The sequence below is a fragment of the Haematobia irritans genome, chromosome 5 (assembly GCF_050003625.1).
Source record: "Haematobia irritans isolate KBUSLIRL chromosome 5, ASM5000362v1, whole genome shotgun sequence".
Taxonomy (NCBI): Eukaryota; Metazoa; Arthropoda; class Insecta; order Diptera; family Muscidae; genus Haematobia; species Haematobia irritans.
Window position 1 is genome coordinate 47,329,261 of NC_134401.1, and position 26,151 is coordinate 47,355,411.

Genomic DNA, 26,151 nt, shown 5'->3' on the forward strand with positions numbered 1-26,151 from the left:
GGGTTTCGGAGTATTCTAAAGATCTGGAATTTCGAATAGCGAAACGATTACCTAATTGGCTGAGAAGTAATGTTCCAAAAAATGTTGGGATTAATATATACTCAGAAGTCAACCTGCAATAAAATCCTTGGACTCTGTGTTCCTTAACTCGAAAACGGCCATCGACTGCCGCAAATCTCTTAATGAGACGGCTGAGCAGTACAATATTCACCTAATATGGGTGCCTGGCCATAGGAACATACCGGGGAACTGCGAAGCGGATTAGTTGGGGCGAGGCTAGGGACTACCTTACCTATTCAAGGGGAACTAGAATATGTTGGTATGCCCCTGACTACATGCAAGCTCATACTGCGTGAGAAGGCTGTTATGATGGCAAATGTTCGATGGGAGAATTGCAAGGGTTGTAACGACACCAAGTAAATATGGTCCCATTTAAACTTAAACCGCACACTAGATATGCTAGAGTTCTCGAGACGTCAGATATCACTCCTGATATCTGCTATAACGGATCGCTGCCTGATAGACGATTTTGCAAAAACTATTGGCGCGAAGTATAATGACTATTGTATGAGCTGTCATGATGCGGAGGAAAAGGAATCAATTAAACACCTCTTGTGTGAGTGTCCTGCTTTTTGTGTAAGGCGTAAGCAAATTTTAGGAGCATATAGCTTCAGATTACTGGCGGACCTGGAAAACGTCAACTTAAGCAGTCTGCTAATGATTTTGGAACAATCTGGTTGGTTCAACAAAAGAAAATAATAGAGAAGGTTCAGTGGTTAAAACTAGAAGTGTCCAATATGTAATAGGTACTTTTAGTTAATGTGGTATCACAATGGACTGAATAGTCTAAGTGAGCCTGAATCTTAATCGGGCCGCCACTTTGCCCTAACCTAACCTAGGCTCCCAATACTCCCAGCAAAAAAAAAAAAATATATTGGATGTTGTTTGAAAACACTTCCAAAAATGTTCTTTAATGGGTAATTTTTACTTTTTTATTTCAAATAGGTTAAAACAGAGTAAGAATTAATAAAATGATACAAATTATCTAAATATTATCGAAAAACATGCTAAATTCATTTTAGAAAAAAATTGCAAATTTTTGAAAATATTTAGGGTCAAACGTTTCAGACAAGCGTCATAAAAATCATCATAAAAATATTTATTTGACAAAATATTTCAATGTTTTTTAATTCACATCCTAAACACTGAAATCGGATCGTAGCTTAGGAAGTGATGCAAATTCAGTGCAACGGCTGTTGAAATAGTGGACATCCGTCCTATGACGAGCCCATGTTAAATTAATCGCTTCTATAATTGTGAGCACTTTTTTTCATCGCAAGCGGTCAATTGTACAGCTTCCTTTTAATACGAGGGATACGTTGTGTATCACATTCTCAACGGTAGCACTGATCACAGCAGTCAATTGCAATGAAATCTTTCAAATTAGGGACAACAACAAAAATAAAAGTAAACGGATCTAATCCATTTACCAATAATAAAACCCTACATGACCACGTAACGAGAGCAATATAACGGCGAGTTAATATATATACAAAATACTTTCCTCCGGAACGAAATGTAAATATAATGTAAAGTAAAAATAGCAAACAAAATCTAATTTATGCTTAACAATCAAACGATTGTCGCTAACCTTTTTTATTTGGTTTTAAAGAAAATTCAAAAGTTCAAAAGAATTGCTTTTGCCTAAAATTTCGTTCCTCAGAAAAGAAAACTTTTTTTCAGTGCTCTAGCTGGGATATCCACCCGTTCCAAAGAAGGGTTTCTTCCAACCTACTTAACTTTTTACTTATTTATTATTCGAGAAAATCATTGTATTAATTATAAGCAATTTAATACATCGTTCATATGTGTTTTTAACATGCTCAGAAGTTTATTTTAATTTTGGAGCTTAACTTTTATGATTTAAAATTAAATTTCATTGCATGTATATATACCTTGGCGATGCAATCATATATTTAGCTAAAAATTATTTTTATTTTACAAAATTTCGAATATAACGAAAAAGTTAAATGATTAATGTTATATATAGTTTTATATGAATTCCATTCATTGTTAGATTTTTTTTTTTGTAAATATATTTTATATTCGTAAATATTCATTTTGTAAATTGGAAAATATAATTTATTTAATCACACACTTCCTTCAGCCAACATTATATACAAATACCAATACCTAGCTTATCATTATCATCATTTTAATTCCTTTGACCCATATTGAGAAACATACCATTATGGGTTTTGTATAATATTTAGAAAGAATTTAATAAAATTACAAAAAGTGTAAATTTTTGTTTATATTTTTTTGTTCTGTCCATTATATTATTATTATATTTTTATTTATTTTTCTTTTCATTACAATTCCTTTAAAATTTGTTGTGGATTGTTGCAAATACTCGAAATAATATGCTTGGCATATCAATGTGTTTTACCACTCAATTGAACAAAATTACTACTCTCTACAAACAAAATATAATTTCAATTTATATTGAAATGAAAACGCATTCTACAGCTGTTAAAAGGTCTCCCATACATAAGGATCAACGTACCACCGAAGAAATGCGTAAATTAATTGAAAGGTAATGTAAAATAGAAAAAATGGTATAAAAAGCAACAAATTAACAACTAAAAAAACGAAAAAAATTTTGAATTAGACTAAACTTTTTAATTAAACAAAATTAAAATTACGAAAATTTGACAACGTTGTTTATTGACCACCTATGATAATCACTTTGTATATCCCTAAATCTAAATTTGTATTTTTTTATCTTTTTTTCTCTTAATATTCTCGTTTTTGGTTATTATAACTAATTTTGTAAAAAAAAAAATAAACTACAACCGTTAAACTCTACAATCCTACAGTCGAAGACATTTGTAAGTTTGTGTGTAGTAATTGGTTCTCCCACCCACCCTGTAGATTTTAGAATTTCTAACTTTTTTCTGTGTGTGTGTAAGTAGTATTAGTAGATGTTGTAGTTATGTAGCATTAATTTGGGTTTTTATGATATATTTTGCATGTATGTGTTTTTATTATTTTGTATTAATTTTGCTATTTTTTATTAAATTTAAAAATATTAACAATTTTTTGGTGTTTTTCCTGAGTTAATGCAATTCACAGTTTTGAGATTATATACCATTAACTATTTATTGGATATAAAAGTATTATGATATGTCAGCGATTACTACTTCGAATGTTATCATCGGCTTTTAAGAGTTCTTTTTTTTAAATATATATAAAAGTAATTTTTTGGTCTAAATTTTTTACACAAATTCTTAGGAATTTTTGCTTATGAAATTTTTCTTGTAAAGCTCTGTTTATTGAAATATTTTCTTTACCCATTTGAGAGTTAATTTATATAAAATCCAAGATAAAATTATTTAAAAGTCCCAGCAATAACGCTGCTTCCTGGCTTTAGGAAATCGTCCAATATTTAAAATTTTTAAATTTTAAAACAAAAGTGAGCAGATAAGAATTTTTATAATTTATAATTTTTGGAACCCACATAGGAGTTCATAGGGCTGAGACAGTTTATAAAATTAATATCCACAGATTGTTTTCATCACCCAGTACTATGATGTCAACCTAATTATTAATCATGGAGTCTGAGACCAATGGTTGATCTGTCTATGCAACGACGCATTTTACACATTCAACAACCGGCGATTTTCATTGATTTTAAAGGAAAAACGGAAATTCGTTTGGCAAACGGAAATTCGTGGGCAACCACTATTGATTAACACTGATCTAAACTCTTTGTGATACACAAAATAAATTTTCACTAATATATTTCCAATTAAAATTTTAATTGAGTTTTCAGAAATAATCAATTAAAAATTTAATTGATTCAACAAAACAAAAATCAATCACAACAAGTATATACGGCCGTAAGTTCGGCCAGATCGAATCTTATGTACCCTCCAACATAGATTGCGTAGAAACTTCTACGAAAGACTGTCATCCACAACCGAATTATTTGGGTTGTGGTAATACTTACCGATGGCAAGGTATCTTAATTCTTCTTGACACCATCTTCTAAATTGTAAGTTGGTCCATACGTGGTATATATTAGCCAAAAAATGACAGATTAAATACATATATAATTCAGTTCTTGACTGCTATATATAGGGAAGTCCACAAATAATTACGAACCGGCATGAAATTTGCGCGGTAATTAGGAAGCCAGAATTGAAATATGGGGGTCGATTTATATGGGGGCTATACTCGTATACAATTATGAACCGATATGGACAAATTTTTGTGTGTTTGCGGTCGGTTTCTCTGGGGGCTATATATAACTATAGACCGATTTGGACCAAGTTTGACATGGTTGTTAGCGGCCATATACTAGCAGAATGTCCCAAATTTCAACCGGATCGGGTGAATTTTGCTCCTCCAAGAGGCTCCGAAGGTCAAATCTGGGGATCGGTTTATATGGGGGCTATATATAATTATGGAGCGATATGGATCAATTTTTGCATGGTTATTAGAGACCATATACTAAGACCACGTACAAAATTTTAACCGGATCGAATGAATTTTGCTCCTCCAAGAGGCTCCGGAGTTCAAATCTGGGGATCGGTTTATATGGAAGCTATATATAATTATGAACCGATATGGACCAATTTTTGCATGGTTGTTAGAGACCATATACTAAGACCACGTACCAAATTTTAACCGGATCGGATGAATTTTGCTCTTCCAAGAGGCTTCGGAATTCAAATCTGGGGATCGGTTTATATGAGGGCTATATATAATTATGGACGGATATGGATCAGTTTTTGCATGGTTGTTGGAGACCATGCAACACCATGTACCAAATTTCGGCCGGATTGGATGAAATTTGCTTATCTTAGACGCTCGCAAGTAAAATCTGGAGATCGGTTTATATGAGGGCTATATATAATTATGGACCGATATGGATCAATTTTTGCATAGTTGTTAGAGACCATATACTAAGACCACATACCAACCGGGTCGGATGAATTGTGCTCCTCCAAGAGGCTCCGGAGGTCAAATCTGGGGACCGGTTTATATGGGGGCTATATATAATTATGGACCGATATGGATCAATTTTTGCATGGTTGTTATAGACCACATACCAAATTTCAACCGGATCGGATGAATTTTGCTCCTCCAAGAGGCTCCGGAGGTCAAATCTGGGAGTCGGTTTATATGGGGGCTATACGTAATAGTGGTCCAATATGGCCAATTTGCAATACCATCCGATCTACATCAATAACAACTACTTATGCCAAGATTCAAGTCGCTTGTTTCATTCGAAAGTTAGCGTGATTTCAAAAGACGGACGGACGGACATGCTTAGGTTAGGTTAGGTTTTTTTCTTGACATTAAGATAATTCTTGTTAAGACATGCTTAGATCGACTCAGAATTTCACCACGACCCAGAATATATATACTTTATGGGGTCTTAGAGCAATATTTCGATATGTTGCAAACGGAATGACAAAGTTAATATACCCCTCCATTCTATGGTGGAGGGTATAAAAATTAATAGTATCAATTAATTGTTTAATTGGATCAATTAATATTATAATTGACTTCGGTGATTGATCATATCTGTGTTTGAAGACATTTCAATTAAAAATTAATTGGATCAATTAGCTTCGTTATTGAATCCAAAAATTATTTTCTTTTTTGTACAAAAATTGAAAATAACGATTTCGAGAAAGGGAACCCAGATCAGATACCAGAGGGAAATAATTGCTACACCGATAGATCGAAATGTGCCAAAACCGCAAAATTGAAAACGCATATTACTGTCTGGAACTGACTCTTTCGAAAGAAGGAAATAAATCAACACGAAATGTCAAAACAATAATCTTTGGATCTGACATATTTATAAGCGAAGAGAAACGGAACGGATAAAAAATCTTAATCTATGCTTTATATAAGTAGCATGAACACAGTCGCTATGCCATGCGCTTTTTGGGTAAGCATTCCCTGATCCGCACCATATTGGCGACTGGACATGTCAGAATAACAGAAAACGTAAAGACCAATAAACTGGCGATTAGAGCTAGGACTCATAGGGAAGTGAACTTGGAGAACGCAACATCAATAGAGGCAACGTGATGCGGAAGGGCGACGAATATACTATGGGGTAACTCCGATAAGAAAAAGTTTGGGGAACTACACAAGGAGAGTAGGACGACAGCCAGGAGGACCGTGGGCTCATGTAGGGCGTGTTTTGAGGATGATCAGACCTTGGAACACTACCTTTGTCACTGCCATATCGGTGAAGAAGTAATTCGGGTCCCGCTGGGACACATGGACTGGAAACAAATTAAGGAATTCTTTAGAGATACAGAGTTCATGGAATAAAATCGGATACGATGGAAAGAAGAAGTTAGAGCGCACAACAATCCGACTACTAGCTTAGGAGTGTGCCAGCCGACATGATACAAGGCAACCTGAATCCTCTTTTCATTCTAACCTAAGGGTTTTGGTAAATAAATAGTAACGGTGGGAATGGGTCAGAAAATTTGATGGGATCTAATATTCGATCAAAACTAAAATCTCTGTACACTACCGCATATCTCTCATAGAGATGGCAGCGGTTCAAGGTTTGTATAATATTGGGATATATATAAAAGAATACCGTAGGTTTTCTCATACGACCCAAACTATAACAATTGTATACTCGTCTAATGTTGGTCTTTTGCCAAATGGACCAGGGGACACTTCAAAAGATCAGTGTTTTGCCAAAATAGGTTCAAGATTCGAGGTATTCCTTTAACAAACTGCAGATTCATTTTGAAGCCATTGGGAGCCACCGTAGTTTATACTTGTTTTTATACCCTGCGCCACACTGTGGAACCGGGTATTATAAGTTAGTGCATATGTTTGCAACACCCAGAAGGAGACGAGATAGACATATGGTGTCATTGACAAAAATGCTCAGGGTGGGCTCCTGAGTCGATATAGCCATGTCCGTCTGTCCGTGAACACATTTTTGTAATCAACGTCTAGGTCGCAGTTTTAGTCCAATCGACTTCAAATTTGGCACAAGAATGTGTTTTGCCTCAGAATAAAACCCTATTGATTTTGGAAGAAATCGATTCAGATTTAGATATAGCTTCCATATATATATTTCACCCGATATGGACTTATATGGCCCCAGAAGCCAGAGTTTTACCCTAATTTGCTTAAAATTTTGCACAAGAAAAACAATTAGTACTATAGTCAAGTGTGCCAAATTTTATTGAAATCGGTTCAGATTTAGATATAGCTCCCATATATATCTTTCGCCCGATATAGACTAATACGGTCCCAGAAGCCAGAGTTTTACCCCAATTGATGTTCATATCACCAAGATCATATTTCCGCCAAATGTTAGGAAAGCTGACTGGAATAGGTATAGGGAATCGTTCAATATGATGATACCGGAAATAACAGAGACAAATATGAGAAATGTGCAAGATATCGAACACGCAGTGGAGCGGATTACTAAGGCCTTCAACATCTCACTGAAAGCTGCATGCCCTAGAGGAAAGCCAAGGGGGAAACATCGACCACCATGGTGGTCTACGGAATTAAGTAATATGAGGAAATCCTGCAGGAAGCTCTTTAACAAGGCAAAGTCCACCAGAGCCCCTGAGGACTGGGACGCTTACAAGAAGAATCTGAGAGGATACAAGCGAGAACTGAGAAAGGCTCAGCATAACTCTTGGAATGCTTACTGCAGCAGTATTGAGAATACGTCCGAGGCTTCCAGACTACGGAAGGTTCTAGCATCCACCAACTCCGCTCCAGGTTTCATTAAAACATCGGAGGGCAATTGGACAACGTCCAGTGAGGAGACGCTGGAGGTACTATTGGACACACATTTTCCTGGAAATCAGACGGTTGAACCATGTACTGGCGGTGCCACAGTTGCTCAGCGGTCGTTTCCTGTCGAGGACATTGTATCGGAAACTAGAATAAGATGGGCGCTAAATAGCTTTGGACCATTCAAATCCCCTGGACCTGATGGAATTACTCCGGCGGAGTTACAAGCTGTAACTGACAAAATTATCCCCTGGTTGTCGGTGATATATAAAGGATGTATCAACTTATCATATATCCCAGGAAAGTGGAGGGAAACAAAAGTCGTTTTCATACCTAAAGCGGGAAAAGCCTCTCACTCGAGGGCGAAGGATTTCCGACCAATCAGTTTATCCTCATTCCTACTTAAGACTCTGGAGAGGATGATAGATATTTATCTTAGAACTAGCATCGATTCAAGTTTGTTCTCGAAACGACAGCATGCATACTCGAAGGGCAGGTCTACTGAGACCGCACTACATGAACTAGTCAGCTTTATTGAAAGCTCACTATCTGTCAAAGAATACACAATCGTGGCGTTTCTAGACATCGAAGGGGCGTTCAATAATGTCCATCCGAGCTCGATATTAAATGGACTGACAACTCTGAATGTTGATCCATGTATACTCAGGCTGTTAGACGAACTGCTAATGAAGAGACGTATTTCAGCCACACTAGGACAAGCAAACATACAAAAGTATGTGAACAGAGGCACTCCCCAAGGAGGAGTTCTATCACCTCTTCTTTGGAATGTTGCTATAAATAGCCTTCTGGTTACTCTAGAAAAAGAAAGGATAAAAGTGGTGGCATACGCAGATGATGTAGCTCTGGCAGTCAGGGGAAAATTCCCATCCACAATCAGAGATATTATTCAGAGGGCCCTCCGGATGACTGAACAATGGGCGAAAGACAATGGTCTTGGGGTAAATCCTGCAAAGACAGAATTAGTCATGTACTGCAAAGATCGCAAAACTCCCACGGTTAGGCCTATTTCCTTAGGGGGTATTGAAATTCCCTTTGGTGATTGTGCAAAATACCTTGGCGTTATTTTGGACAGGAAGCTGAACTTTAAGCTTAATATTGAAGAAAGGGCGAGGAAGGCAACTGTAGCTTTGTACTCGTGCAAAAAGGCAATAGGAAAAAAGTGGGGACTAAAACCAAAAATTGTGCATTGGCTATACACGGCAGTGGTTAGACCTATAATGCTATATGGTGTTGTAGTCTGGTGGCCGGCACTTCAGAAACCGACTGGTTTAGATAAAGTTCAGCGTATGGCGTGTTTGTGTATTTCAGGCGCATTCAGCAAGACAGCAACAAATTCCCTTAATGTCATGATGCATCTATTGCCTTTAGACATTTTGGCCAAACAGTCAGCTGCAACAACGGCTGTGCGGTTGCGCGAACTATCGCTGTGGTCGGAAAATGGTTACGGTCACAGTTCTGTCCTCAAAATAATGTCAGATGTGTCTAACGTAGTGGATTACACTTTGGCAAGTCCACTTTTCGACAAAAAGTTTGAGACTCTAATCCCCAATAGTGAGGCGTGGTGCACACATACCCCGGGGAATAAAGAATATATAGATTTCTACACTGATGGCTCCAAATTGGATGGACAAGTGGGTTTCGGAGTATATTCTAATGATCTGGAACTTCAAATAGCGAAAAGATTACCTAATCACTGTAGTGTTTTTCAGGCTGAAATATTAGCAATAAGAGAGGTGGCGAATTGGCTGAGAAGTAATGTTCCAAAAAATGTGGGCATTAATATATACTCAGACAGTCAACCTGCAATAAAATCCTTGGACTCTGTGTTCCTCAACTCGAAAACGGCCATCGATTGCCGCAAATCTCTCAATGAGATGGCTGAGCAGTACAATATTCACCTAATATGGGTGCCTGGCCATAGGAACATTCCGGGGAACTGCGAAGCGGATGAGTTGGCAAGGCTAGGGACTACCTTACATATTCCAGGGGAACTAGAATTTGTTGGTATGCCCCTAGCTACCTGCAAGCTCATGCTGCGTGAGAAGGCTGTTATGATGGCAAATGTTCGATGGGAGAATTGCAAGGGTTGTAACGACACCAAGCAAATATGGCCCCATTTCAACTTAAACCGCACACTAGATATGCTAATGTTCTCGAGACGTCAGGTATCACTCCTGATATCTGCTATAACGGGTCGCTGCCTGATAGGAGATTTTGCAAAAACTATTGGCGCGAAGTATAATGACTATTGTATGAGCTGTCATGATGCGGAGGAAAAAGAATCAATTAAACACCTCTTGTGTGAGTGTCCTGCATTTTGTGTAAAGCGCAAGCAACTTTTAGGAGCATATAGCTTCAGATTACTGGCGGATCTGGAAAACGTTAACTTAAGCAGTCTGCTAATATTTTTGGAACAATCTGGTTGGTTCAACAAAGAAAAATAATCAAGAAGGTTCAGCGGTTAAAACTAGAAGTGCCCATATGTAATAGGTACGTTTAGTTAATGTGGTATCACAATGGACTGAATAGTCTAAGTGAGCCTGAATTTTAATCGGGCTGCCACTTTAACCTAACCTAACCTAACCTAACCTACCCCAATTTGGTTGAAATTTTGCACTGGGAGTACAATTAGTAGTGTAGTCAAGCGTGCCACATTTTATTGAAATCGGTTTAGATTTAGATATAGCTCCCATATATATCGTTCGCCCGATTTACATTCATATGACCCCAGTGACAAATCTTTTACTCCGATTTAATTGAAATTTTGCACAGGGAGTAGAATTAGCATTGTAGCTATGCGTGCCAAATTTTGTTGAAATCGGTTCAGATTTAGATATATCTCCCATATATAGCTTTCGCCCGATTTACTCTCATATCACCACAGAGGCGAATTTTTAACTGCGATTTAGTTGAAATTTTGCACAGGGAGTAGAATTAACATTATAGCTATGCGTGCCAAATTTGGTTAAAATCGGTTCAGATTTAGATATAGCTCCCATATATATGTTTTTTTGATTTCGACAAAAATGGTCAAAATACCAACATTTTTCTTGTAAAATCGCCACTGCTTTGTCGAAAAGTTGTAAAAATTACTCTAATTTTCCTAAACTTCTAATACATATATATCGAGCGATAAATCATAAATAAACTTTTGCGAAGTTTCCTTAAAATTGCTTCAGATTTAAATGTTTCCCATATTTTGTTACTAACATTGTGTTCCACCCTAGTGCATTAGCCGACTTAAATTTTGAGTCTATAGATTTTGTAGAAGTCTATCAAATTCTGTCCAGATCGAGTGATATTTAAATATATGTATTTGGGACAAACCTTTATATATAGCCACCAACACATTTGACGGATGTGATATGGTATCGAAAATTTAGAAAATTTAAGTGGTGTAGGGTATAATATAGTCGGCCCCGCCCGACTTTAGACTTTCCTTACTTGTTTTTTTTTTTTGTAGAATTTTCTCCAAATTTTGGTAGATTATTTTTGGCGCGAGTCGCAACCGTGGTCCAAATACATGACATAAAATATATATAATTAGGACTCTAATAAGTAAACTCTACACAGGACCGAAGATTATAATTGTATTTTGCAATTATAGGATTTCTTAGCAATCACGAAGAACTTTATATAATAACAAAATAATAACACATGTCTTGATCTAGAAAATATTAGCAAGAATACCGTGCACTTATAATTCACATATGTATTCTTGTAGAAAGTTAATATCTTAAAATTAGGCTTTGCTTGTTAATCTATAAAAGTTTTATAATTAAATATTCCTAAACAAAAAAAAAACACAAACAAAATATTTTAATACATGACTAATAAAAATATTTATGTTCTTTCTATCCAATCAACAAATATAAAAAAAAATTGTAGAAACGAAGCCGGCCCAAAACAACTCCAACAACAAAGTGGCGCAGGATTCACAGCCTACGATACTATGGCAGTGTAATTTGTAAATTAATATGGAAAGAGCCTAAGAAAACCTTCAACTAAAAGGCTACGACTCATCATCAATGTCATGAACTTCATATATGCAACAACAAAAAGCACACACACTCCAAACGACTTCAATGATAGTAAGAAAGAACTACTACATTGCGAAATGAATATTTAAATTTAAAGAAAGAAAAAAAGAAAAACAAACACCATCACTCATGGCAAATTTTTTGGAACAAATAAAAAAATGCCAAAATCTTAAAAGATAAAGAAAAAAAAAAACGAAAAAAACTGCAAAATTTGACTAAACCAAAATTGAGTGATTTATACGAAAAAATAAAAACAAAAACTATTTAAATATTTAAGGACATTTAAAACATATACATGCATAAACACCAACATCTCATACATTGACACCAAAAAAACGATTTTCTTTCATGAATGGAATGAAACAAATGAGAGAGAGAAAAAGGCAAATGTTGTCTTAAGATTCTGCAAAGGTTTCTTTTGTTATCGAACATTTGCCATTTTTTACTAAGAAACAAAATACAAAAGTCAAAAATAAAAATTGTGCGAAAGTTAGTTATAGAACAAGACATACACAAACACAAAAATTAAAAAAAAATAACGAAACAAAAAAATATGTAAGGAAAATAACTTTGCATTTTTTTAAAAACTATTAAGAAAAAAAGAAAACATATACATATATTATATATTTAAAACAGAGAACCATTTTTTTAATGTATAAGTGTATTTTGATGGTAAACATTAATTATTATATTATAAAAAAAAATAATATGATCAAGTCATAGCTATAAATGACATGAAAACAATGAAGTAAAATCGAAAAGAGATAAAAATAATATACAAAAAACAACCAATATTAAAAAATAGTCAGGAATATAAAATAACACCAGTAACAAATCCATTACCCCAATCACCGTAAACAAAATCCATAATATTTATGTTTTTCTTAATTACAAAAAAACAATGTTCAAGAAATATTGAAAAATTACCAGATAAAATGAAAGCAAACCAACCTATCAGAAAAAACAATGTTCAAGAAATTTTGAAAAATTACCAGATAAAATGAAAGTGAACCAACCTATTACAAATTACCAATAAGCCATAAAAATCGAACCATCCAATTATGTGTAAAAAAATATTTTTGAAAGTTTTATTGTAATACTATTGAAATCGTGGTTAAAATTGAGCCAACAAAACAATTTTATGTATTATAAAATATTTCATTACTATAATGAATACCATATTATTTAGGAAAATGTTCATTTTCTTAAAGAAAATGGTTCCTATTGACAATAGCCGTGACTATATTTAAATGAAATTGTCTTTAAAAGTGAATCTTAAATAGCTCTCCAATCTATTACAATGGTAGATAATAATTTTTAATATTATCAGAATTTTTCATGGAAATAAAGCCAAGGAAACTATTTCATATATACAATGCAAAATTACGTACTTCTGATGAATGTGTTATTAAATAACTACGACGACGACGACGATGTACTGATATCGAAATTTATTTTATTAATCGAAACAATTCATTATACACTGATAAAAAAAGTTTCGTTATATTAACGAAATGTGTCATTAAAAGTGAGCCAATGAAACAAATTCGTTAATACAACGAAATTTTTCGTTATTGTAACGAATATTCTGTTAATCAACGTAATGTTTCGTACTATTAACGAATAATTTCATTGTCTTAATGAAAATGTGTTCGTTATATCAATGAAAAATTTTCGTTGGCTCAATTTTAATGGAATTTTCTTTGTGTGTATTTAAAGAATTTCCTTGGCTCAATTTTAATTACATTTTCTTCTTTTTTTCTGCAAATAGAAGATTTCTTTTAACTAAAAAAAAAGTGGACTGACCATCGAAAACCTATTCGTACATTATAATGTACAATTTTCCATAGCGACCTTGTTTAAAGCAAACCCTATTTTCTGTCCATTAACAAGACGTTTTTATCAATATTAGGTTCCATAAAAACTTTGAAAACTTCATACATGTCCTTTAAATAGTTTAAAAATGGCAATTTGGCCATATTTCTTCTCACTTTGTTTTAATTTGCATGAAAGAAAGTGCTTGTTTTTCTCAAAAACAAAATTTAGAAAAACTCAGTTCAGAAAAATAGAATAGAATCGAAAAATTCCTAGTACACAAGTTTTTAGTTGTCCTTGAAGGCAATACTTTATGACTTTTGATTTCCACAATAAAAAAACCCTAAACTTCCTGCACACACAAATGCTATTATGCTACTATATAAGCAGGACTATAATTACAGAGGATATTGAATTCACATCTTTCCTATCAATTAGTACACAAGTTTTTAGTTGCCCTTGAAGGCAATACTTTATGACAAAAGGGAATTTTGATTTCCACAATAAAAAAATCCCTAAACTTCCTGCACACACAAATGCTATTATGCTACTATATAAGCAGGACTATAATTACAGAGGATATTGAATTCACATCTTTCCTATCAATTATATAATAACTTTGAAAACGTCATACATGTTATTTAAATATTTAAAAAAATGGAAATTTGGCCACATTTCTTCTCACTGTGCTTTAATTTGAATGAAAGAAAGTGCTTGTTTTTCTCAAAAACAAAATTTATAAAAACTCAGAATATAATCGAAAAATTCCTAGTATACAAGTTTTTATTTGTCCTTGAAGGCAATACTTTATGACAAAAGGGAATTTTGATTTCCACAAAAAAAAAACCCTAAACTTCCTGCACACACAAATGCTATTATGCTACTATATAAGCAGGACTATAATTGCAGATGATATTGAATTCACATCTTCCCTATCAATTACATAATTCATTTAAATTAAATTTTCTCAAGGATTGCATTAGAAGAATTTAAAGGAAAAAGGAATCATGCCTCTCCTATCAATTACCGAATTCATTTAAACTTAATTTTCTCATTGATCGTAGAAATTATAAAAAAAAAAATTCACACAAATTTACACAATACGACTAATTTGAAGAAAGTTCTTGGTCTGTTTCACACATTGCTGTGTACACTACACTCTGTGGTATTTTATTATTATTTATTAAATTTTATTAGAAAATCAGCTGAACACATAATACGTCTTCAAATAAAAAGAAGTACTTCCTAAACAATTGTACTTTCATATTAATTTTATTTACATATATTGTATTAAAATATTTAAAATAATAAATTTATTTATTTATTCATTATCTTTGGATTACAAGAATACAGACAAAAACTTAAAAAATAATAGAACCACACAGAAAAAAAATTCACGAAAATTTTTCCAAATAAAATCTTAATTGAGTTTAAAAAAAATATTCAATTAAAAATTTTATTGATTCAACAAATTTTTTAATTGAAACAAAAATCAATCACACACAGAAAAAAATTTCACAAAAAATTCTCCAATTAAAACTTTAATTGAGTTTTAAAAATATTCAATTAAAAATTTAATTGAATCAACAAATTTGTTAATTGAAAAAAAATCAATCACGAAAATTAATAGTATCAATTAATTTTTTAATTGGATCAATTAATTTTTTGATTGGATCAATTAATTTTTTAATTGACTGTCAATTAATTGTTTAATTGATACTATCATTTCTGTGATTGAAGACATTTCAATTAAAAAATTAATTGGATCAATTAATTTCGTGATTGAATCAGATTTTTTTGTGTGCACAAATTAATAGTATCAATTAATTTTTTAATTGATACTATCATTTCTGTGATTGAAGACATTTCAATTAAAAAAATTAATTGGATAAATTAACTTCGTGATTGAATCAGAAAAAAAAATTGTGTGCAGTAAAGTCTTATTTAGCATTCAAGCTAAAACCTGTATGCGTTCAGTAAGAAATCTAAAATAATACAACATTCAAGTCGTTCTTTAGTCTATACTACTACTAGCTATTTAAAATAATAGATTTTTGGAACAATTATAAAAGCGTTGTTGTGTATTGTAAAATGTTTAACAAACACAGGCATTTGTCTCTTATTTTGTATACGTATGAAACTTAAATCCATTAATTCATATGAATTGACAAAGGATTTGCTAAGAATTTTTTAGATTCCTCTGTATATCTCGTTTGAGATACACTGAACTGAACCGTTGTGTGTGTGATTTTACACTTCATAATATGGGAAATTTAAAAATTGCAATAGCACCGCAATTATGAATTTTATATCGTATTATAAATGTGACATTGAATTGATATGCACATATTGTTTCTATTTTAGGAAATGAAGATATCCGCTATTTGTTCTGCTTTAGGTTGGATAGATGTGTGCACTTACTTTGTTAACTAAAATTAGCTGAATAAATCTAAATTCAAATTTCTTTAAAAAGTTTGCTTCTCTAAAATTAAAATTAATCAGAAAACTGTTTCAACTGAATCGATGTCATTTGTGATGTCATAAGATATCCGCTATTTGTTCTGCTTTAGATTGGATAGATGTGTGCACTTACTTTGCTAGCTAAAATTAAATTCAATTCAATTCATCTAAATTCAAATTTCTTTAAAAAGTTTGCTTCACTAAGATTAAAATTAATCAGAAAACTGTTTCAACTGAATCGATGTCATTTGTGATGTCATAAGATATCCGCTATTTGTTCTGCTTTAGGTTGGATAGATAGGTTGGATAGAAATTAATCAGAAAACTGTTTCAACTGAATCGATGTCATTTGATTATGCTATTCAACTTTAAAGTGAAAGTGAAACAACGAAAAAACTTTGTTCGTACTTGTACATAATTATAATCTTCTTTACTGAAACCTTTATGTTCATGTATGTCTTAAACTTCTGGAGTCCCATGAATTAATATATGGTTTGTTTAGGAACACTTATCATTACCCAGATCTCTACTTTAGTACATTTTCATTCTGTTTACTGTGTGCAGCGATTTTGCATTGTAAACTAACTAAAATATAAATAAATCAATATTGAGATTTAAACAAAATATATATCGCATATTACATATCTATGCGAATTGAATTGAAATTAATTTCTGTTTACACTTAATATCATACAGTGGTTAGCTAAAATAAAGATTATTTTAATGTGTGCAGATATTTTGGAAATTTTTTATTTAGTTTTCTCTGTAAAATACTGAAATACCACATAAAAAAAAATTAATATGAAAATAAATATTGGTTACTGGTGCTTGTTAAACTGTTAAACTTTAGATAAATAAATCAATTTATATGTAAAAACTATTTTTATACCAAAATTTCTCTTAATGAAGTCGTTAACTCAATAATGATTTATTTGAATATTAAACAAAAAAGCAAAAACTGGTAAAACCCATTGATTTTAATATCAGCTTAATTTATCTGGATACATTAAGAGTGAAGTACTCTGCTATTTTTTAAAAATTCTAACAACTACTTTAAACAAATTTCTACGTTAAAGTTGTCGCTTTTCATTTCTGGTCTATTTGAGAAAACTTGAACATTGGTATAAAGCACAAATTTCCTGTATTTTTTTTTTGTATGTTTTTATCTCTTCTTGGTATCTAAATATATTTTATTGTATTTTTGTATTTTTTTTTAATATAACATAAATCATGAATCTCATCAACTCATCTCATTAAAGTCACGAAAATATCATCACCATGCATTAAGATAAAAGTCATTATTTAATTTAATTGCCATTTATGCGTTTTTTTTCTGCAAGGAGTTTTCACAACAAAATCCTTTATATTATAGATAGACCTTAAGATTATTTTTTTATAGTTTACAAATAAAACTATAAAACATATTATTTAATTCTTTATGAATCCTATTAATATTATTTAAAAACAAAAACAACAAAAGATAATAGAAAAACGATAAAAGAAATTTTAAAAATTTTTAATTTGCATAATATTGTGATGTTTATATTTTAGTCATTATAATTACGTTTGTAATTTTTTTTATAACTACTTACCAATAAGTGACATATCACAAGAGATAAGTATACCTAGACAAAAGGTATTGCATAAAAAAATATAAATTGGAAAATGCTAATGGATTTTCCAAATTATTTTATTTTTTGCCAAGTGCCACTAAACTGGTCAAAAAAATATATATTTGTATTTGTTAATTTTGTACCATAATAAGTACGGGCTTCCCCCCCACTCCAACAATGTCCTTTTTTGTAATGATTTGTATACAATTTCAACAATAGCATCACTGTATTTTGTATTATACATTGGTATTAGCCTATAAATATATATGGAGAAAACTTGTCTTTTTTTGTCATATTTCATTGTGCTACATTTAGAATACTTCTTTTAATCTATAAGAAAAGCTTTAACATGTTTGTCCCTCGCCCCACCATATTTGATTTGTAATATATTTACATATATATATTACATATATATACATATACATATATAAAAAAAAATAATATGATCAAGTCATAGCTATAAATGACATGAAAACAATGAAGTAAAATCGAAAAGAGATAAAAATAATATACAAAAAACAACCAATATTAAAAAATAGTCAGGAATATAAAATAACACCAGTAACAAATCCATTACCCCAATCACCGTAAACAAAATCCATAATATTTATGTTTTTCTTAATTACAAAAAAACAATGTTCAAGAAATATTGAAAAATTACCAGATAAAATGAAAGCAAACCAACCTATCAGAAAAAACAATGTTCAAGAAATTTTGAAAAATTACCAGATAAAATGAAAGTGAACCAACCTATTACAAATTACCAATAAGCCATAAAAATCGAACCATCCAATTATGTGTAAAAAAATATTTTTGAAAGTTTTATTGTAATACTATTGAAATCGTGGTTAAAATTGAGCCAACAAAACAATTTTATGTATTATAAAATATTTCATTACTATAATGAATACCATATTATTTAGGAAAATGTTCATTTTCTTAAAGAAAATGGTTCCTATTGACAATAGCCGTGACTATATTTAAATGAAATTGTCTTTAAAAGTGAATCTTAAATAGCTCTCCAATCTATTACAATGGTAGATAATAATTTTTAATATTATCAGAATTTTTCATGGAAATAAAGCCAAGGAAACTATTTCATATATACAATGCAAAATTACGTACTTCTGATGAATGTGTTATTAAATAACTACGACGACGACGACGATGTACTGATATCGAAATTTATTTTATTAATCGAAACAATTCATTATACACTGATAAAAAAAGTTTCGTTATATTAACGAAATGTGTCATTAAAAGTGAGCCAATGAAACAAATTCGTTAATACAACGAAATTTTTCGTTATTGTAACGAATATTCTGTTAATCAACGTAATGTTTCGTACTATTAACGAATAATTTCATTGTCTTAATGAAAATGTGTTCGTTATATCAATGAAAAATTTTCGTTGGCTCAATTTTAATGGAATTTTCTTTGTGTGTATTTAAAGAATTTCCTTGGCTCAATTTTAATTACATTTTCTTCTTTTTTTCTGCAAATAGAAGATTTCTTTTAACTAAAAAAAAAGTGGACTGACCATCGAAAACCTATTCGTACATTATAATGTACAATTTTCCATAGCGACCTTGTTTAAAGCAAACCCTATTTTCTGTCCATTAACAAGACGTTTTTATCAATATTAGGTTCCATAAAAACTTTGAAAACTTCATACATGTCCTTTAAATAGTTTAAAAATGGCAATTTGGCCATATTTCTTCTCACTTTGTTTTAATTTGCATGAAAGAAAGTGCTTGTTTTTCTCAAAAACAAAATTTAGAAAAACTCAGTTCAGAAAAATAGAATAGAATCGAAAAATTCCTAGTACACAAGTTTTTAGTTGTCCTTGAAGGCAATACTTTATGACTTTTGATTTCCACAATAAAAAAACCCTAAACTTCCTGCACACACAAATGCTATTATGCTACTATATAAGCAGGACTATAATTACAGAGGATATTGAATTCACATCTTTCCTATCAATTAGTACACAAGTTTTTAGTTGCCCTTGAAGGCAATACTTTATGACAAAAGGGAATTTTGATTTCCACAATAAAAAAATCCCTAAACTTCCTGCACACACAAATGCTATTATGCTACTATATAAGCAGGACTATAATTACAGAGGATATTGAATTCACATCTTTCCTATCAATTATATAATAACTTTGAAAACGTCATACATGTTATTTAAATATTTAAAAAAATGGAAATTTGGCCACATTTCTTCTCACTGTGCTTTAATTTGAATGAAAGAAAGTGCTTGTTTTTCTCAAAAACAAAATTTATAAAAACTCAGAATATAATCGAAAAATTCCTAGTATACAAGTTTTTATTTGTCCTTGAAGGCAATACTTTATGACAAAAGGGAATTTTGATTTCCACAAAAAAAAAACCCTAAACTTCCTGCACACACAAATGCTATTATGCTACTATATAAGCAGGACTATAATTGCAGATGATATTGAATTCACATCTTCCCTATCAATTACATAATTCATTTAAATTAAATTTTCTCAAGGATTGCATTAGAAGAATTTAAAGGAAAAAGGAATCATGCCTCTCCTATCAATTACCGAATTCATTTAAACTTAATTTTCTCATTGATCGTAGAAATTATAAAAAAAAAAATTCACACAAATTTACACAATACGACTAATTTGAAGAAAGTTCTTGGTCTGTTTCACACATTGCTGTGTACACTACACTCTGTGGTATTTTATTATTATTTATTAAATTTTATTAGAAAATCAGCTGAACACATAATACGTCTTCAAATAAAAAGAAGTACTTCCTAAACAATTGTACTTTCATATTAATTTTATTTACATATATTGTATTAAAATATTTAAAATAATAAATTTATTTATTTATTCATTATCTTTGGATTACAAGAATACAGACAAAAACTTAAAAAATAATAGAACCACACAGAAAAAAAATTCACGAAAATTTTTCCAAATAAAATCTTAATTGAGTTTAAAAAAAATATTCAATTAAAAATTTTATTGATTCAACAAATTTTTTAATTGAAACAAAAATCAATCACACACAGAAAAAAATTTCACAAAAAATTCTCCAATTAAAACTTTAATTGAGTTTTAAAAATATTCAATTAAAAATTTAATTGAATCAACAAATTTGTTAATTGAAAAAAAATCAATCACGAAAATTAATAGTATCAATTAATTTTTTAATTGGATCAATTAATTTTTTGATTGGATCAATTAATTTTTTAATTGACTGTCAATTAATTGTTTAATTGATACTATCATTTCTGTGATTGAAGACATTTCAATTAAAAAATTAATTGGATCAATTAATTTCGTGATTGAATCAGATTTTTTTGTGTGCACAAATTAATAGTATCAATTAATTTTTTAATTGATACTATCATTTCTGTGATTGAAGACATTTCAATTAAAAAAATTAATTGGATAAATTAACTTCGTGATTGAATCAGAAAAAAAAATTGTGTGCAGTAAAGTCTTATTTAGCATTCAAGCTAAAACCTGTATGCGTTCAGTAAGAAATCTAAAATAATACAACATTCAAGTCGTTCTTTAGTCTATACTACTACTAGCTATTTAAAATAATAGATTTTTGGAACAATTATAAAAGCGTTGTTGTGTATTGTAAAATGTTTAACAAACACAGGCATTTGTCTCTTATTTTGTATACGTATGAAACTTAAATCCATTAATTCATATGAATTGACAAAGGATTTGCTAAGAATTTTTTAGATTCCTCTGTATATCTCGTTTGAGATACACTGAACTGAACCGTTGTGTGTGTGATTTTACACTTCATAATATGGGAAATTTAAAAATTGCAATAGCACCGCAATTATGAATTTTATATCGTATTATAAATGTGACATTGAATTGATATGCACATATTGTTTCTATTTTAGGAAATGAAGATATCCGCTATTTGTTCTGCTTTAGGTTGGATAGATGTGTGCACTTACTTTGTTAACTAAAATTAGCTGAATAAATCTAAATTCAAATTTCTTTAAAAAGTTTGCTTCTCTAAAATTAAAATTAATCAGAAAACTGTTTCAACTGAATCGATGTCATTTGTGATGTCATAAGATATCCGCTATTTGTTCTGCTTTAGATTGGATAGATGTGTGCACTTACTTTGCTAGCTAAAATTAAATTCAATTCAATTCATCTAAATTCAAATTTCTTTAAAAAGTTTGCTTCACTAAGATTAAAATTAATCAGAAAACTGTTTCAACTGAATCGATGTCATTTGTGATGTCATAAGATATCCGCTATTTGTTCTGCTTTAGGTTGGATAGATAGGTTGGATAGAAATTAATCAGAAAACTGTTTCAACTGAATCGATGTCATTTGATTATGCTATTCAACTTTAAAGTGAAAGTGAAACAACGAAAAAACTTTGTTCGTACTTGTACATAATTATAATCTTCTTTACTGAAACCTTTATGTTCATGTATGTCTTAAACTTCTGGAGTCCCATGAATTAATATATGGTTTGTTTAGGAACACTTATCATTACCCAGATCTCTACTTTAGTACATTTTCATTCTGTTTACTGTGTGCAGCGATTTTGCATTGTAAACTAACTAAAATATAAATAAATCAATATTGAGATTTAAACAAAATATATATCGCATATTACATATCTATGCGAATTGAATTGAAATTAATTTCTGTTTACACTTAATATCATACAGTGGTTAGCTAAAATAAAGATTATTTTAATGTGTGCAGATATTTTGGAAATTTTTTATTTAGTTTTCTCTGTAAAATACTGAAATACCACATAAAAAAAAATTAATATGAAAATAAATATTGGTTACTGGTGCTTGTTAAACTGTTAAACTTTAGATAAATAAATCAATTTATATGTAAAAACTATTTTTATACCAAAATTTCTCTTAATGAAGTCGTTAACTCAATAATGATTTATTTGAATATTAAACAAAAAAGCAAAAACTGGTAAAACCCATTGATTTTAATATCAGCTTAATTTATCTGGATACATTAAGAGTGAAGTACTCTGCTATTTTTTAAAAATTCTAACAACTACTTTAAACAAATTTCTACGTTAAAGTTGTCGCTTTTCATTTCTGGTCTATTTGAGAAAACTTGAACATTGGTATAAAGCACAAATTTCCTGTATTTTTTTTTTGTATGTTTTTATCTCTTCTTGGTATCTAAATATATTTTATTGTATTTTTGTATTTTTTTTTAATATAACATAAATCATGAATCTCATCAACTCATCTCATTAAAGTCACGAAAATATCATCACCATGCATTAAGATAAAAGTCATTATTTAATTTAATTGCCATTTATGCGTTTTTTTTCTGCAAGGAGTTTTCACAACAAAATCCTTTATATTATAGATAGACCTTAAGATTATTTTTTTATAGTTTACAAATAAAACTATAAAACATATTATTTAATTCTTTATGAATCCTATTAATATTATTTAAAAACAAAAACAACAAAAGATAATAGAAAAACGATAAAAGAAATTTTAAAAATTTTTAATTTGCATAATATTGTGATGTTTATATTTTAGTCATTATAATTACGTTTGTAATTTTTTTTATAACTACTTACCAATAAGTGACATATCACAAGAGATAAGTATACCTAGACAAAAGGTATTGCATAAAAAAATATAAATTGGAAAATGCTAATGGATTTTCCAAATTATTTTATTTTTTGCCAAGTGCCACTAAACTGGTCAAAAAAATATATATTTGTATTTGTTAATTTTGTACCATAATAAGTACGGGCTTCCCCCCCACTCCAACAATGTCCTTTTTTGTAATGATTTGTATACAATTTCAACAATAGCATCACTGTATTTTGTATTATACATTGGTATTAGCCTATAAATATATATGGAGAAAACTTGTCTTTTTTTGTCATATTTCATTGTGCTACATTTAGAATACTTCTTTTAATCTATAAGAAAAGCTTTAACATGTTTGTCCCTCGCCCCACCATATTTGATTTGTAATATATTTTATTATCATTTTTTTGATAAATATTTTAATTTTATTTTTAATTTTCCAAAGTAAATGATTTTTTGTTTACTTATTTTTGTGTATACATATTTATATTGATTTTGATCCAAAAAACAAAAAAAGACCGACCCCAATTATGTTTAATTTAAATTTTATTTTTAAACCTCTTTTTAGTTATACAATAAAAATGCTTTATTTCAATTTTCTTTATTAAAATATAAAACAAAAAAATATTTAAACAAAAATTTAACCATTTGTTTTATTTTATTTGGTTTTTTTTTATATAATTTGATTTCTTAAATGAGGATTCACTTCTACAATAGATATGAATTCGGTTTCATTCCCATTATATATAGCAAATTATTAAAGCTTTTTGTAAAACACTACCAAGACTGACAAAACTGCTTACTTTTTGTCGTTGTACTACATTTTGCTCAAAAATATTTGCTAACGAAAAAAAACTACAAATTAAGCATTAAATTTTGATATATTCTGAGGGACTAATTTGTATATAATTTTTCAGAGATATAAGTTCAATTTCATAGCTATTTTTATTTGAAAACTCATGCAGGCAAATTTTATTTTATTTGTTTAATTTTTTTTTTGTATATAAATATCAGCATTGTTAAGATTTTAACAAAAATCTAAATATACATCTACAATTTCACATATAAATGTTGAATTAACTTTAATATCAAAAATATTTTCTACCTCATATCATGAGGTTGACAACAATTCCATGTAATTTCATTAATTTTAATGTCAATTTAATTTTATTTCGTTTAATTGAAGTATATAACTGGAAAAAACACTACATTTAAAAATATTTAACATATTTCAACTAATACCAAAAACCTCTGCTTTTATCGGAAACGTTTTGCATTGAATCGTTTCTGTTTAGCTTTTCTGGTATTGCCAGCTAAACACATCTTAACCAACTTACAGATAATTTGTTGAAAAGTATAGCATACTTTGAGGCGGTAACTTTTATTCAAGCTGTGTTTATTTTTGCATGCGGTACAATAAGTCAGGACACAATCCCTACCGACAAGATGGGTTCCTATAGCATATTTTTAGGCAGTAGATGTGTTTGGATCGCATAAATTAGTCATGACAAAATCAAAGTTTGTATGATTAAATTTGATATATATTTCTAGGCTGAAAGAAAGAAATAAACTACTTTGAGAATGCATTATCAACTATTAGCCAAGACAGAAACCGTTCAGAGTACACTTTCCTACTTTACTTTTGGTAACAGTATAACAGTAATGATGAAATGCTTGATTTAAAAATATTGCCAATAATAGCTCCGTTCGCGTTTGCGATAATTCCTAATAGTAATCACATTTTTTTACTGGAACTCTCCGCTTACCCCAAAATGCAAGTGAAAGAGAATCAGAGAGATATCAAATTTAACATTTGAAAAATAGGGAAGTTGTAAATTTTTACTGGTTATTTTTTTGCAAGAAATGGCACTTAATTACCAGCTGTTGTTTAGTCATAAACAAGTCCTATGTGCAATACATTTCACAATGTCAACTAGAAGTGTAATACAAAATGTAAATATGTGTTTAATTTAATTGATTTAAAAGCTAATATTCATAGTAAATTGGTAGTGGAAGGCGTTCGCGTACGTTTTCTTAATTTTAGCAAAGAGAGTAAGATTTGTTCTTACTCTCCTGCCAGATTTGACTGGAAATGTAAGCCACCAGACCTAATATCACTTAATATTACAGTCATAATCAAATAATTTACATTAAACGTGCACAAAAAAATATTTTTCTATATAGTTTCCGACTCGACAGAGTTTGCTTCGTTCTCAAATTCGTTTTTCGCAGAAACGAACTTAGTACTAAGCATTAATGAAGAATGTAAGCAGGAAGTTGACAGAATTCATTGCTTGGAATGAAAAATTTAAATATGATTGTTAGTTAACACAAAATTTTGTGTTAGCTTACCATAAGCGTAGAAAGGCAATTGCGCTCCCTCGAGAAAAATTCTACCCCAGAACTTGAAAAAATTACGATTTTCCCATATATCTTATTACTGTATTTTAGATAGATTGTCTAGTGAGAAGAGAAGTGAGTTCAATAAAATCCTTAGTATTAACTACATAATTCTTCAAAATGTTTGAAAACCTTAAGTATTGACTTGTAATTTTTTACAGGATTTAGTATTTGCGCAACTTTGGGGACATGTCTAAAGTACAACAAAGCATTTCAAACAAAAATGTTAGAAAAATCAAATATAGCATTGAAATAGTTGAAAAGTAACATCAATCATGCTGTTTATGGGAGAACCATTCATGATATTTATTAAAAGTCTTAGCAATTGTATAACTTTGGGGACATGCAAGAAAGCATTTCAAACATAAAATTTTAG

General features: G+C 30.3%; 1 protein-coding gene and 1 long non-coding RNA gene across 2 annotated transcripts in view; both read left to right on the forward strand.

The window, feature by feature from the left end:
• Nucleotides 1-13,559, forward strand: part of LOC142239673 (cell adhesion molecule Dscam1-like) — a 179,970-nt gene extending 166,411 nt beyond the window's left edge. Inside the window, exons 29-30 of the mRNA XM_075311459.1 lie at nucleotides 2,530-2,596; nucleotides 11,716-13,559. Of these exons, the coding sequence (XP_075167574.1) occupies nucleotides 2,530-2,596; nucleotides 11,716-11,791 (143 nt within the window). The 3' untranslated portion in view covers nucleotides 11,792-13,559. The remainder of the gene's footprint in view (nucleotides 1-2,529; nucleotides 2,597-11,715) is intronic.
• Nucleotides 13,560-20,822: 7,263 nt separating this feature from the next.
• Nucleotides 20,823-23,790, forward strand: LOC142241067 (uncharacterized). The gene is made up of 2 exons (XR_012723472.1): nucleotides 20,823-21,702; nucleotides 22,066-23,790. It is a non-coding gene; the product is annotated as an uncharacterized LOC142241067 (long non-coding RNA).
• Nucleotides 23,791-26,151: the final 2,361 nt, after the last annotated feature.